The following is a 15540-nucleotide window of genomic DNA, read 5'->3' as shown; positions in this document are numbered from 1 at the left end:
GGATAGGTGACAGCCGGTACAGGATGCGTCTCTCATAAAGTCCGCAAAAGTGGCAGAGGAGGGGAATTAGTCGGAAACTCTTGGGGTCAGATGGGTCTCTTCCTGGCTTCGTAAGTGCGACAACGCACGTTTTACCCCAAGTCCTGGGTGTGCAGTTCATCACCGCACAGGAATTGAATATTCTCAGAAAGCAGTCCCTTGTTGTTGGTCCATCGTTCTTTATCTTTTCAGAGCAGATGTCGTCAATGCCTGCTCACTTGTCAGCCTTCATCCCCTTGATGACATTTTCCATTTTGCCCATTGTGAACTGGCCACTCTACGAACTTGGTGGCCAGTTCACAATTGCCACCGCAGTTATTGTTCGTTTCTCTCTCATTTTAATGACGTTTCCTTTTGTGCTGTTTATCTGGTGATTCACCATGTTCAAGAAGTTGACGTACTGCTCTCTAGTTTGCTGTGACGTTGTGGTGTTGTGCTGTGTTGGGGAGACTGCCCCCCGCCTCCCCGTTCTCCTGTGACCCCCCGTTCTCCGACTCTCCCCCCCTCGCTGCTGCCCCTCGTGGCATGATGTAAATGGCTGTACTAGCCACTTTACAAATACACCGCTGTGCCCTTCTCGTACACGCTAACCACGAGCTGCACAGTGGCGAGAGTACCCACGTGGCCAGAATACACAGGACACCACAACGCGCAGGCTCACAAGTTAACGTGCACGGCGAACGCGCACGCGCAGGCATAATATGCCACAGCGCGCAGGCTCACCACACCACACACCCCTCTCCGTATCCGCAGAGACAACACGACACGGTTTAATGTCTACTGGCGATTTATTCTCTGTTTAATTAGATTTAGTCTACCCGTGTTAGTGTGGACCAGCAGGGCAGATCTAACCTATCTCTCTACGTTCTAGATTTGAAGCTTTCGTGACTGCAAGGATTCATACTCTTTGTTTTTTTTTTCGGTAAAGTCACGTAGGTAAAATAAAATAAGAGGAAACAACTAAATTAAATCACGACGTTTCGGAGGCAACACAAGCTTCCGTCTTCAGGTGGAACAGTCACAGCAGAATCGCTGTACCAAGTGGGGAGCTCTTGAGACGACCGGGATTATATATACAGGTTAAGAGGGGCGGGGGGGGGAGCCAGAAAGGGACGTGGGTGGGGGGGAGGGCTGAGTTAAGCCGCCTTTTGTTATGCTGTAGGGGGGCAGAGATGCACGAGTACATACAACCCACTGAAAGCAATGGAACTGGCTGTACAATTATATAGCAGCTAAAGTTTGACATTTAACCCATTGAGAGTAATGGAAATGGCTGTACAATTATAAGGCAGCTAACGTTTGACTTGGTTTATAACATCTTTCCAATGGTTGCTCAATTTGAAACCATCCTCTCGGTTGAAGTTGTGTCTATGTTTGTATATCTGGATGGCTTCATGGACAAATCTTTGGTAATAACCGGGAGGTTTGCAGAGAACTTTGGTATCAGAGAAAATAATGTCATGAGAACCCGCTGTGTTGAAACAATGATCAGCCACGGCCGAAGAATTCGTTCTGCCGTGTTTCAAATCTGATTTGTGCTCGCGGATTCGGTCAGAAATATGTAATTTCGTCTCCCCGATATAGCAGTCACCACAGGTACAACTCAATTTGTAAACACCGGGGTGCTGTAAGTCTGGAATGACATCCTTTACGGATGGGATCAGATCACGGATTTTGTGTACTGTATTGAACTGGACCTGGATCTTGTGTTTGTTTAGAATTTTGGAAATATTTTTGGTAACGCCTGCTATGTATGGTAACGTGATGATTTTGATCAGAGTATCAGGTGGTTGTTTCTGTATGGTGGGAGAAACAGCTTGGCGGATAGTACGGTCAGAGTATCCGTTCATCTTGAGGGCCAGATGTACATGTTTTAATTCACTGGCCAGGTGGTGTTGGTCAGAAATGCAATGAGCCCTATGGTATAATGTTTTGATGAGATAATTATTTTGAGTCGGGTGGTGGTGAGAATCAGGCTTCAAGTAGGAGTCTGTGTGGGTGGACTTCCTGTAAACAGAATGTCCCAAAGAGCCATCGGTCCTCTCAAATAGAACATCCAAGAATGGCAGCTTGCCATCTTTCTCCACTTCCATGGTGAATTTGATGGATGGGTGTCTGGAATCAATGTGGTCTAGGAAATGGTTCCATGCTGGGAGGCCATGTGGCCATATGACGAAAGTGTCATCCACATATCTCTTCCATAGGGAAGGGCGAAGGGTGGATGTCTGGATGGCGTCTGATTCAAATTTCTCCATGAAAACATTGGCTATCACTGGTGACAAGGGGGGGGGGGGGGCATAGGGGTACCCTCATTTTGTTTGTAGAAGGTACCATTCCAGGTAAAGTAAGTGTTGGTAAGGCAATGCCTAACCAGCGCAGGTACATCAGGGTTCAGTCCATGTTGGACCAAATCTTCAATTATTGTTATGGTGTCAGGCACTGGGACCTTGGTAAACAGAGAGACCACGTCAAAGCTGACGAGGATATCGTCAGAAGACAGTACAATGCCCTTGACCATAGAAATCAATTGGGTTGAGTTAAGTACTGCTGAGGTGGTCTTGCCAGTGAAGGAAAGCAGAGTGTCCGATAAAAAACGGGCTAGTTTGTAGGTAGGAGAGTTGATCGTGGACACGATGGGTCGTAGTGGACACGATGGGTCCTTTAGCCAGTACTGTTTTCACCTCTAAACATATACCAGTAGAGGATATCATCTCTCAGGTCGATGTAGCCCTCAAAGGCATAGGACACATCCAAGCAGACGTTGCGAGAGCTGAAATAGCCACTATTCTTAAGAATGCTAAGAAACCCATTAGCAACATCAGCAAAAACGAACGCTCTGAACTCGCGAATTTAAAAAATACGGATAATGTAGTCATCCTCTCGGACGACAAAGGTAATGCCACTGTCATTAAAGATAAAAACGAATACAACAACAAAATCCAGGACCTACTCAATGATGGGAGTTACTCAAAAATTTAAAGTGATCCTACTAACAGCCTAACCATAAAAACCAACAAGATTATCACTAGTTCGACTTCCCTAATCGAACCATCCAAACTTCCCTCCCTAAAACCCTCGGCTGCAAGACCTCCCAGATTCTATGGTCTTCCCAAGATCCATAAAGAAGATGCCCCACTACGACCCATCGTGTCCACGATCAACTCTCCTACCTACAAACCAGCCCGTTTTTTTATCGGACACTCTGTTTCCCTTCACTGGCAAGACCACATCAGCAGTACTTAACTCAACCCAATTGGTTTCTATGGTCAAGGACATTGTACTGTCTTCTGACGATATCCTCGTCAGCTTTGATGTGGCTTCTCTGTTTACCAAGGTCCCAATGCCTGACACCATAACAATAATTGAGGATTTGGTCCAACATGGACTGAACCCTGATGTACCTGTGCTGGTTAGGCATTGCCTTACCAACACTTACTTTATCTGGAATGGTACCTTCTACAAACAAAATGAGGGTACCCCTATGGAATCCCCCTTGTCACCAGTGATAGCCCATGTTTCCATGGAGAAATTTGAATCAGACGCCATCCAGACATCCACCCTTCGCCCTTCCCTATGGAAGATATATATAGACGATACTTTCATCATCTGGCCACATGGCCTTCCAGCATTGAACCATTTCCTAGACCACATCAATTCCAGCTCCCCATCCATCAAATTCACCATGGAAGTGGAGAAAGATGGCAAGCTGCCATTCTTGGATGTTGTATTTGAGAGGATCGATGGCTCTTTGGGACATTCTGTTTATAGGAAGTCCACCAACACAGACTCCTACTTGAAGCCTGATTCCCACCACCACCCGACTCAAAATAATTATCTCACCAAAACATTATACCATAGGGCTCATTGCATTTCTGACCAACACCACCTGGCCAGTGAATTAAAACATGTACATCTGGCCCTCAAGATGAACGGATACTCTGACCGTACTATCCGCCAAGCTGTTTCTCCCACCATACAGAAACAACCACCTGATACTCCGATCAAATTCATCACGTAACCATACATAGCAGGCGTTACCAAAAAGATTTCCAAAATTCTAAACAAACACAAGATCCAGGTCCGGTTCAATACAGTACACACAATCCGTGATCTGATCCCATCCGTAAAGGATGTCATTCCTGACTTACAGTACCCCGGTGTTTACAAATTGAGTTGTACCTGTGGTGACTGCTATATCGGGGAGACGAAACGACATTTCTGACCGAATCCGCGATCACAAATCAGATTTGAAGCACGGCAGAACGAATTCTTCGGCCGTGGCTGATCATTGTTTCAACACAGCGGGTTGTTTTCTCTGATACCAAAGTTCTCTGCAAACCTCCCGGTTATTACCAAAGATTTGTCCATGAAGCCATCCAGATATACAAACATAGACACAACTTCAACCGAGAGGATGGTTTCAAATTGAGCAACTATTGGAAAGATGTTATAAACCAAGTCAAACGTTAGCTGCCTTATAATTGTACAGCCAGTTCCATTACTCTCAATGGGTTGTATGTCAAACTTTAGCTGCCTTATAATTGTACAGCCATTTCCATTACTCTCATTGGGTTGTATGTCAAACTTTAGCTGCTATATAATTGTACAGCCATTGCCATTGCTTTCAGTGAGTTGTATGTACTCGTGCATCTCTTCCCCCGAACCCCCTGCAGCATAACAAAAGGCAGCTTAACTCAGCCCTCCCCCCCACCCACGTCCCTTCCTGGCTCCTCCCCCCCTCTTAACCTGTACATAATCCCGGTCGTCCCAAGAGCTCCCCACTTGGTACAGCGATTCTGCTGTGACTGTTCCACCTGAAGACGGAAGCTTGTGTTGCCTCCGAAATGTCGTGATTTAATTTAGTTGTTTCCTTTTATTTTATTTTACCTACGTGACTTTACTGAAAAAACCAGAGTATCTCTCTACGGTCTAATACTCAAGTAGCCTGTCCTCTCTCCACTCACTCTCTCTATTAGAATTTCCCCCTTTGCCTTACCTCTCCTCTTTGTACTTACAATCCGACCTCGTGGTATTGGAAGTCGCGGAAAGACGATGCTGTTTGTGGCTTTTGCTGGAAGCTGGATCTGGCTGCTCTGCGACCCGTCTCACGGATGTTCGAGTAGCAGGGGACGATCACACCTCGGTCCCTTACTCCACAAGACCCCAGGCAAAAGAGAAAGAGCTTCCCAATTTCATCCCTTTTTACGCTCCTACTTCAAAGCCCACACGCCGCCGATCCGCTGGCTTCTCATCCAATCAGGAGCCTCCTCTCCGACGCCCCACCCCCATTGTTTAGCTAAGTGCACCTCCGACAACTAAAGGTGCGCCGCATCATAGGGATCAACCTGTGCCGCCCCGCCCCCCACCTGCCTGCTGTTCCGGGTGTGCCCTTGGCTGTTTCCTCACTGCGGTTCTCAGTAGATTGCCGTGGCCGTGCAATTTTAAGTCAATCCACGGCGCCGCAGTGCCATTCGGCCTGGGGGGGGGGCTGCCAATTCTCTGGCCCTGAGAAACCGTGGAGCAACCCCACGAGGGGGGCCCTCAGGTGAAAACTCAGGGACAGGTGACCCCCCCCACGAGGCCCTACGTGAGTGCGTGTGTGTGTTCATGTGGAGGGTGGCGGGGGAAGCGCTGTGACGGAAGCCGGGTGGCTTCTCTGCTGCAGCACCCCCGCCGCAGGCACGGCTCCCACGGAGAGGCTTCGCTGTCATGGCACCACAGCTGCTCCCTGTGGGTCGTTGCTCAGTGCTGTGATTGTGGACCGTGCTTTCTTGCTATTGTGCATCATGTCTGTTTTCGATCAGCTCCTGTCATGACTTGCATTGTTCTTCTGCCAATCCAACAGCGAGCTCTTCCCCAGCCGCCATGGGGATTAACCAGGTGAGAACTAAAGAGACCAGGATGAGTCTCATTTGCTGGAGTGATCACATGGGACATTAGTCAACCAGTAGGGGGCGATGATCACTATGTAAAACCCCAAATTAGTAGAAACCAGTGGCTCGTCGCTTTAACAGTGGGGACCATAGTCCCACGCGACAGGTCGGAAGGTGCCCTTGTCTTGATTGCTGGTGGAAATGAGCCAGAGCACAGCACCACACCACACTTGCATTAGATGGAGTCGACCAGAAGGTCCGGATATGAACTGCCACAGGATATGTGAATCATGGTGAGAAATGGAACCCCAATAACCAATGCACACAACACAAAATGCTCCAAGATGGGATATCACACACATATCGGTACCCTCATTTTCAAACAGTGGTCGTTACTGCTGGCTTGACACAGTGACTATTCCACATTCTTATGGTAGGGACCAGTCTCAAAGGACAATATTTACTTTCTAGTGTATGGCCTCGTTTCATTGATCACAGGATGACTGAGCAAGCTGATGATGCTGTTTCAGCCTCCCAGGACTGGAATCGTGTATACAAGTTGAAATAGCGCCATTTATACCAGGGCGTCCCAGAAGGCTGCGATAAGCAACTTGCTTAACATCACACCTCAAACAATTAAAGGGGCACCCCCAGTGGCAGCTCTGCCCGTGTGGCACAAGGTAAATCAGCACGTGGCCTTCAAGCGGACATTGGTCTGCCAGTAGGAGGGGTGGAGGCGATGATTGCAGTGTAATCCAATTGAGTCCACTGGGTCAAATTTGACACCATGCTGCCGGCACACAATGGCCTTACTCTTTTCGAACGAAAGGACGGGAACTTTCACGTCTACTGTAAAACAGACGTTGCGTATTCACGCTATAAGACCCGAGCAGTAATAACCGGGGCAGCCTGCCGGCTTCGAACTGTGAACCTCTGCAACAAGCGGCGATTCTCGAAATGACTGGGCCGCGTCACCGCCCCCGGTGACCTTCTTAATCCTCGAGCCCGAACCATATCGTGTAATTCACTTGTCGCTCCCACCTGGTGGCATAAGTTTCACAGTTCCAAGGTATGATGCCAAACACTGAATTATGCGAATACCATTTGATAAGACTGGGGTGTTTATAAAACATGTACTCTCATTAGCCGTATGAATAAATTGGAACTAAAGTTTCGTGGTTCCAAAGTCTGCCCTGGCCCATGAACCAACGGACTGCATCCCAGCGATACACGCGGTGCCATCACATTAAGGAGACGCACACAAGCCAGCCCAACCAACCCACCCACCCACCCAAAGAGTGGCATAAACTTTGCAAGAATAATCTTTATTATTGCTTGTATTTGCATATTCAATAAAGATAAATACATAAGGGGGGTTCCTTTTGTGCCGTGTGTTCACAAACACTGACGGCACGCAGCGCTGTGTTAATCTTTGTAGCACGTGTGTGTAAATTGCCTCTGAGGGAATACACGTATGTGTGTGTGGTGTATCTGCCTGTGTGGGGGTAATTTACCATCCAAATAAGCAACACTAGTAAGTGATTCAAACTATAATAAAATGCTTTTGCAATTCAAATTTGTTAAACCATATTCATAACACTAACTCTATCCCTCTTACTAGCAGTTATATGAACAATTTCTGAACATCGACACCTATTAATTGTATCCATTCCGAACCCTAGCCCTCACCTGGTCATTAACATTAACCCTAACCCCCATCGATACGTAACTTTAATCTCATCACTAACGCTACCATTTACCTGACCCTAACCTTACCTTGGGACCAACACGAATCTAACTCTAATCTGAATGATCTCCCCGAGATTGTCTCTTACAGTGACCCTCTTCTACAGTGGGACCAGGAGAAGTTTCGTTACAACAGAGAAGGCGGGGGGGGGGGGGAGGCACGGGGGAGGGGGTGAGGGGAGAACGGAGCGTGAGGAGGGCATGGGGGGTGAGGAGGGCACGGGGGTGAGGAGGGCACGGGGGGTGAGGAGGGCATGGGCGTGAGGGGGGAACACTGGGGTGAGGAGGGCACGGGGGGTGAGGGCACGGGGGGTGAGGGGGCACGGGGGTGAGGGCACGGGGGGTGAGGAGGGCACGGGGGGTGAGGAGGGCACGGGGGGTGAGGGGGCACGGGGGGTGAGGGGGCACGGGGGGTGAGGGGGCACGGGGGTGAGGGGTTCACGGGGGTGATGGGGGTAAGGAGGGTGAGGGGGGCACAGTGAAGTTAATAATATCAAGATTCGGACAAGATGGAGCTAGTTGGAGAAACCCTGCCATTGGGCAGAGGGTTACAGAGTCATTCTGATCAACAGATAATTCCCACCATAAGCAATATTCCGTTTTCCAATTGCTCTATAACACGAACACTTCCAATATGTGCAATATCCCCTTAGATCTCCAAATTGAATCTGAATGACATGATTTTATTTCAGACTGTTTTCTCCATCATCGCTCCAAGCACACACGTCTGTGGAAAAAAAGTGCATGTCTGCTGCACATCGTTCTGTTCCCGCCTAATAATGCTGCGCTAGATATTCTGAAGTTACACCTAGCAGCCTTTCATATTACGCTCTTGTATTTTTGTGGAAGCATGCGCTAAGTATCAGAAGACGATTCTAAACAACCACGGAGCACATTTGAATTGCGACAGATAGTTTCAACGGCCTATAGACCCCAGACACCTCCCTTGCTTTCCAAGACGTTCAAACCTCAACACTGGCAGGGTATGGAGGCAAGAAAGTGCAGCCCTGCTCTGACATTTCAGCGGAGGGAATTTTTCTTGTTGTTGAGAATTTCAGAATGAAAACACAAAGTGAAAACAATGAATACTGTACTCATTAAAATTGCTCAGAAAGTGTGCATAATCCCCTTTGACATTACATATATTTTCATGAAAACTATATACCACAAAAAGATTGCCACCATGTTCACGTATATTGACCTTGACACTGATGTCAAAACGCCATGGTGATTAAATTTCAAACTGGTCATGACCAACAGTGCCAAGTTACACACCCTGAATGTGTCTCAATTTCCCAATTACAGCCTCATTCGGCTGCATTTGGAGCAATGCAGCGCTAAAACATCACAGTCCTCTTATCCGCGGTAATATGGGGACTGATATCGCGGATCCAATTACCCGAGGGGTTATCTGCAATTTGACTCTCATTTGCGGGGTATATAACTCGAGGTTAACCCGCGGATAATAGGATGAATTCCCCACAAAAAATCCCGAGTATGAGGAGGCCCCATCGCTATGCATCATGGGAAAAATCGTGGATAACCGCGGATGTATATAGGGCGGGGGATAATAAATAGGTGGATCCTACAGCTGCCGCAAGTAACGAGTAGAGGGTTACAGGCCGCGGGGGATAATAAACAGGTGCTTTCATGGATCCTACAGCTGCCGCAAGTAACGAGTAGAGGGTTACAGGCCGCGGATAAAAGGAGTTCTGTATTGCATTCAGGCTGCACAGTTTACCACGATGCTAGGTGTGTGTGTGTATGCGTCAATGATGTGTGGTCATGTGCTGCTGTGCGCTGTGGGTGATGCCAATTGCTACAAAAACAACTCCATCAGACACTTTTATATTGAACGATAAAATAAACATTGCACTGCCTGGGATAAAGGGGGGGGGGGGGTGTCATCATTCGCCGTGACGAGGAAGTTTTGACGACAGCAGCTAAAGCGCGTTCGCCAGCGAGTCGGTTTCTACCGAGGCAAACCCATTACCACCAATGCCACCAGTCTGATGATTTCCGCAGTGCGATTTAACAAGTCAAGCCACACGTTTTTAAAGGAACTGCAAAGCTCTACAACGCATCTAAACCAACGCCTTGTGCCAAAGGCTAAATGTTCACCTTCAGAGTTGCCTGGAACTACATAAAGCCCTTTTCGTTTAGGGCCAATGTCAGCCGTATATATAGTTATGTTATATATGTAGGCAGTGTAAATCGTGAGTGAGGAAGTTTGATTTGTCCCATGTCCCGTGCTTTCCCAACTATGCCTCTGCAATCAGGATAAATAATTTCATTATTGGGTCAGTACATTTACTGAACAGCCCTTTTTAACCCACTGCTGGATGAGGCTCTCCCTTTGCCATGTGGGTTGTGGGGGTTGTCTGCCCATACTTCACCACGCTGTTTCAGTGTGGCCTATTGAAGGGGGGAAGGGGTAGCAGAGACTGGGATCATATGAGTGCAGTACAACGCTGGCGTTTGTCTGCACCACCCCTGTGCTATCCAGAGCAGAGCTCCATTGGCAACCTGTCTGTTCAGGGTCCCTACTCGTCCCAGACACTGCCTAGGCTCATCCCCGCTTTGCTTTACGAGAAAATCCGTTGAAGTCCTGGCGACTTGGAGATAGCCTCAGCGGGCGTGTATACCTGGCATGGTCGAAAGCTGATCCTCGAGAATGCACACCGTGTCAACCCATACACGGTTTATCCGTATTGTTGTACAGGGAAATTGAGTTTTCAGGTCCATATGGCGTACAGCCGTTTCACTACGGGCAAACAATGTTTTATCTATTATTTGTGTTACTCCCTTGTGATGGAACTTTGTAGGATGAACGTTGAGATGTATAAGGGCACGGGGTGACCGATAAGGTCTGAATTGGTCTGATAAGGGGGTTTACAGGTATGAGAATGACGCGTGAGAGCTTATACAGCGCAATGGGTGTACCCACTGAGATTCACCGAGGTGTTCCCATGAACCCAGATGTGAGTGCAATATTCCAGACGCCCCATAGACAAAAATTGTAAAGGGATGCGAACATCACTTCAGAGTTCGGCCGTGGGTCACTTTCGCATGTGGGACTTGAGCTAAAACGGCGGCACATCGTCCAATCTGCATCGCACACGACCAAATAGGGTGCTCAATATAAAACAGGCGACGTTCTGGGCCATGGCCCTTCTTCAGAGCACACCGAATGAAGGACCATTGCCTGAAACGTCTCCCACTTTTTAATTTCTCCTTTTAACGTAGCGATATTAACGAGCGTGTGGTGCGCGTCCGTTGTGCGCGTGCACCACTGCCAGCGCAGAGTATCGCCAATTAATGCGATCTTTAATGCGCGCGTTAAAAGTTGACAGGATGCGTTGGCAGCTCATCCTTAGAAATGAGCAAGTTGTTACCATCAATTAACCATCGATATGGAGCTAACCGGCTGATATGCGAGCACCCTCCTCCCCACTCGGATAATCTCATCGGGCTCTCGCCTGGTGAATGAAACTCGTACAAGTTGTGGGAAGGGAGCGTACACCCTGGCACGTGCCATGCGGGGATCCCGCCTGCAGGCCTCCGTCTCAACGAGGTTCTCAATGAGCGAGCGCCACAGGGTGATCCAGACTCCAGGCTACTTGGAAATAATGATGCTGCTGCTGCCGATGGGAGGTGGTGGGATGGACGGGGGTTAATGGACCACACGACTGCAGGGCGATGGTAGTGGTAAAGAGTAAATGAAAAACATTTAACGCATTCCCTGCCCAAAGAGGGTGCAGGAAGATGAGATCGTGCAAAAACCACATCGTCAACACAGTATTGAGTCGTATACATTATTCGTCGGCACTTGCAAATCCTTCACATCGTCATCGGTAATGGAAGACTGCGCAGTGATAGAATGGGTTTCGGTCAATCACATCACGCCCTGCGCCTCACGGTTCCTGCGTCACAACTCTGCGGCCCTGCGCCGCTTTGGCCTGGGTTTGAATCCTGGACTCCTACCAACCAACGAGAACAAAAAAAAACATCTCAATCAAGCCACAAGTAACTGGGCATGACACACCATCGGGCTTTTGGTGTTTACACTCAGGTAAAGGGGGGTGAGCGATTTCCCACATTGCCTCCTTCCTTAGAGCCACCAAGAACCTACGGCTCTCTGGGCTTTGTACGTACGTAGAGCTTCTTTCGCACCGTACGCGGTCAACCGTGGTAATCCGAGGCGGACTTTTGAGCGTCATTACCGAGGAACGATAATCGAAAGCCACAGCGACACGACTCCCTGGCGTACCGCGGCAGCGTCCTCGGGCGACGTCACAGCCAAGGCCGTCTCACTTCCCATCGGGAGGTGCGAGGACCCCATGAGCCCCGGTCTACACCACGACGCACGTTGCATGCTGGGAGCTGCTGCGTTACTCGATGGGACACCAGCGCAGAGGTGATCGTGAAACACATTGCGGCGGCTCACTGTCGCGTCGATGGGTGCCACGATTTGAGAGGTAAATAAGCTTTTTTTTTTTAAACAGCTTTTAACAGATAGTTTTGATAACGAAATTAAATAAAAACCCAGGTATATTTTGTTTTGCGTGTTCATTTACGGGTACAGACTACCAACAATCTCTGTATGGTCGACATTATACACATTTATTTACATCTGTGCCACTGGTTATAGTAATGGGCAGCCCTAATCCGAACACCAATCCATCCGAGCACATGGCAGTGCCCGCCTTCATAAAGAGCTACGGTAAATATACAGAGCCACCTCCCACTTCACAAGTTGGAGCCCCGCGACGTGCTTTATGTATGTTGCACTTCTTTCTCACCGTACATAGCCAACCGTGCAAATCGGAGGTGCGGGGGAAGGACAACTAAACACGAAAAGCTGTTCTTGAAGAAATGAGTTTTCAATCGAGATTTAAAAGTGCATAGCTCCACGGTGTCATCAACCTGCACGAGACACTAGCACCGGATATTGCGAGCATATCAAAAGCTTAATCCGAAGAGCCACATGCGGTGGGAGGGGACTTTCACCTAGCGACGCGGGAGGTGGGGTTGGTGGTTGCCGCAGCGATGGGAGTTTGCGCGAGGCATCCACGAAGGTCAGATGAGGAGCCGGAAGGACGTCCGTTGGGGTTTGAGCGCTCTCCTCTTTGCGCTCGGGTTTTCTCGAGGCACTCTGGTTTCGTCCCACGAATTTGGCCAAACATTACGACGCCCGTTAAAACTAACGACTCAGCGAGACTTTCCTGAGTAAACCTAAGAAACGAGAGATCAATGACAGTAGCAAGGCATGGGGGGGGGGGTGCTGCACGCGAACATTGCTCAAGACCTCGCGCGGCTGTCATAAGCGCCGGTGACAACCTGCACTCTGTTACCGAGCGACGCTGCCAACTGTACGGGTGCTCTGGAAAGCGCCTGCCATTGGGGCAGCCGTCTCAATGCTGCGACTCACGATGAAAGGCGGGTCCACGTGCGAGGGAATCACGTTCCGGCTAAAAATTCACATCAACGCTTTTTTAAGCAAGCCCCAGTGTTTTTAACGTGCACTTTTTTCTTTTTTTTACAATTCATACAACAGGATTTAGTGTTTGAGGCTCAGGTCGACAGTGCTTAGGCCTCTCCGCCCGGATCCTCCGCTTGCTCGTCAACCAGGATGACGACGGCGCCACGCTCATCGCACACGATCGCGAGTCGCGTTCGATGATGCGAGCCTAGCGATGGCTGCCGCATGGAGGGGGTCGTGGTTCTGTTGAATAAAGTCGGCGAATGAGATCGAGCAGCAGCAGCAGCAGCATTCTGACTGGTGGCTTTTCAGGCGTGGTCCACACACTAACATTGTGAACAAGAAAGCCCCGCTGATTAGAACACAAAATGAGATGGTGTCAGCGTAATTAATTTTATGAGGTGGCATGCAGAATGCTCACTTTCACTGGATTCCTGCGCAAATTGAGGCCGGGACACCGCTCAAAGTATCGACGAGGAATGCAGGGAGCCCGTGTACGCGAGGAGCCTGTGGACACGAGGAGCCCGTGGACACGAGGAGCCCGTGGACACGAGGAGCCCGTGGACGCGAGGAGCCCGTGTACGCGACGAGCCCGTGGACACGAGGAGCCCGTGTACGCGAGGAGCCCGTGGACACGAGCAGCCCGAGTGGCCAGCACGCTCGCCATTGAGCCACTTTGCGTGGACACAATGTTTTTATTCCCACGGCAACCTCCCGGTAACTTTAGCATCAAATTATTATCATGATTATTATTAAAGTGCTCTGAGTAAAGAGGGCGTTAAATTCTGTGGAATAAACCCCAAACTTTAGAATGACCTGCCAATTATAATTTTTTTTTTAAACTGGCAGTGCGCAACTAGTCAAGACAGCTGTTGGCTTCATGACTTACACTGGGCTCGTACCCGATAAAATTTCAGACGTATTGTTTCCAGGTCTCTTTTGCAAGATAAATATCAATTTAGCTTGTCAGCCGAAGTCAGCCAGCCTCATTGGGCTCTTGTCCAGATAAATAAAGAAGAGCGACTGGGCTCGTTTGGATCCCCGTGCCATGTCGGTCGATGAGCCTGCACCGATTAAACATGGGTGCAAATCTAGGTGGCCGGTCCTGATGAAACCAAACATTTGAGTGTAGTGAGCTGATCGTCTTAACCCAGGTCGCTAATACGCGTGCGCAAATATATCTCGTAATAAACTAGACTCCTCAATTCTGAGGGCTGAAATAAAATATGGTGAGCGACGTGTGGACCACTTTTTACAAGAGTATCCAGGTGAGACGCCCCGCATTGAGACACTTCGAGTGACGAGGTGGAGCTCTGTTGACCATTTGTGTAAGGACATTTTTTTCATATCAGAACGCGATTCCAATAGCGCCGACTGCGTATCATCAGTGCCGAGACCTTTTAAATGGTTTTGCTGTTAAAGCATTTCATCAGAGGAGGCTGAACCGCCGGAGAAAGAATGTACTATGGGTGCGTTGTGTGTGTCAGTTGAGGCCTGGTATGTTTTGTGCGACCGTCTCGGTGTGTCTGCTGTCGACTGGCGGTAGTGGTGCGGTGCCCGTGCCAAGCGGGCGGGGCTGCCGTTATCCCAAGTTCTGGTGAGCGGCGCTCTCCTCGCCTCCCGAGCGTCCGCGTGTCCACGCGCGTGCGTGCCCACGTTCCTAAGTCCCCACCGTAAAATTACACTCATGCGTACAAAGTGAAAATGCACAGTTCACTCTCGGACAGTTCTTCCCGGCACAATCGGCGACTGGACGTCGAGACGTTTTTTTTTGGTAGAAATCAAAGCGGCTTGAAAAGTAACGAAACAGAAAAACACACGGGCCGCTAACGAGCGTGGCTCGTTCGAAAATATATGACATCCGTTCAATTCGCAAGGATCCTCGCAGCATCAAAATTGACGGAGGCGCCGTGGCAGCAACTCTGTTTTCACGGAGCGCCGCTTTGTCGCCATCGCCACAGCAACCTCGTGCCGGCGACGGTTCGCTGCGTCGCTAGGAGACGTTCTCCATGATGGAGAAGACGAGCTCCATGCGCACGGCGCCATCGCCCGGGCCGCCCCCTCCTCCACCGCCGTGCATTATGGGTATGAGCGCGCAGTCCAGCTCGTTCATGTACTGCACGGGGAGCGGCTGCCCGTTTCCTCCGGCCTGGTAACCGACCTGGTCAAAGAACGCGCACGCAGAGGGCAACGATCCCCAATTTAGCCTGAGATAGCGTTAGCGGCGTCTACCGTCAGCAGTGGCTGCCTTATGGAGATGCATTCAAGAGCGTGGGGAATTTCCAAATGCTGGTTCGGGGCTGTCAACACAAATGAGCACTCCCAGCCACTCCTTTGAGCAGGAAGCTCACCGATTCTCCTGACAAGCCTTGTCCGACGTGTCCTCAAAGTCCCGGGCTA

General features: G+C 49.4%; 2 protein-coding genes across 4 annotated transcripts in view; both read right to left on the bottom strand.

The window, feature by feature from the left end:
- The window catches only part of SGTA (small glutamine rich tetratricopeptide repeat co-chaperone alpha), a 49955-nt gene extending 44769 nt beyond the window's left edge, over positions 1–5186 (bottom strand). The window contains exon 1 of the mRNA XM_076074007.1: positions 5055–5186. The gene's annotated coding sequence lies outside the window, so the exon portion shown is untranslated. The remainder of the gene's footprint in view (positions 1–5054) is intronic.
- Positions 5187–7218: 2032 nt separating this feature from the next.
- LOC116951851 (uncharacterized) overlaps positions 7219–15540 on the bottom strand; it is a 46987-nt gene continuing 38665 nt past the window's right edge. For all 3 annotated transcript variants that reach the window (XM_032970641.2, XM_032970643.2, XM_032970642.2), the window contains exon 19: positions 7219–15301. In XM_032970641.2, coding sequence (XP_032826532.2) covers positions 15134–15301 — 168 coding nt within the window. In that variant the 3' untranslated portion in view covers positions 7219–15133. The remainder of the gene's footprint in view (positions 15302–15540) is intronic.

This window comes from Petromyzon marinus, chromosome 44 (assembly GCF_048934315.1).
Source record: "Petromyzon marinus isolate PM22_M1 ecotype Great Lakes invasive population chromosome 44, UKy_Petmar_22M1.pri1.0, whole genome shotgun sequence".
In the NCBI taxonomy this organism is placed as follows: Eukaryota; Metazoa; Chordata; class Hyperoartia; order Petromyzontiformes; family Petromyzontidae; genus Petromyzon; species Petromyzon marinus.
This window is presented reverse-complemented; position numbering and strand designations above follow the sequence as displayed.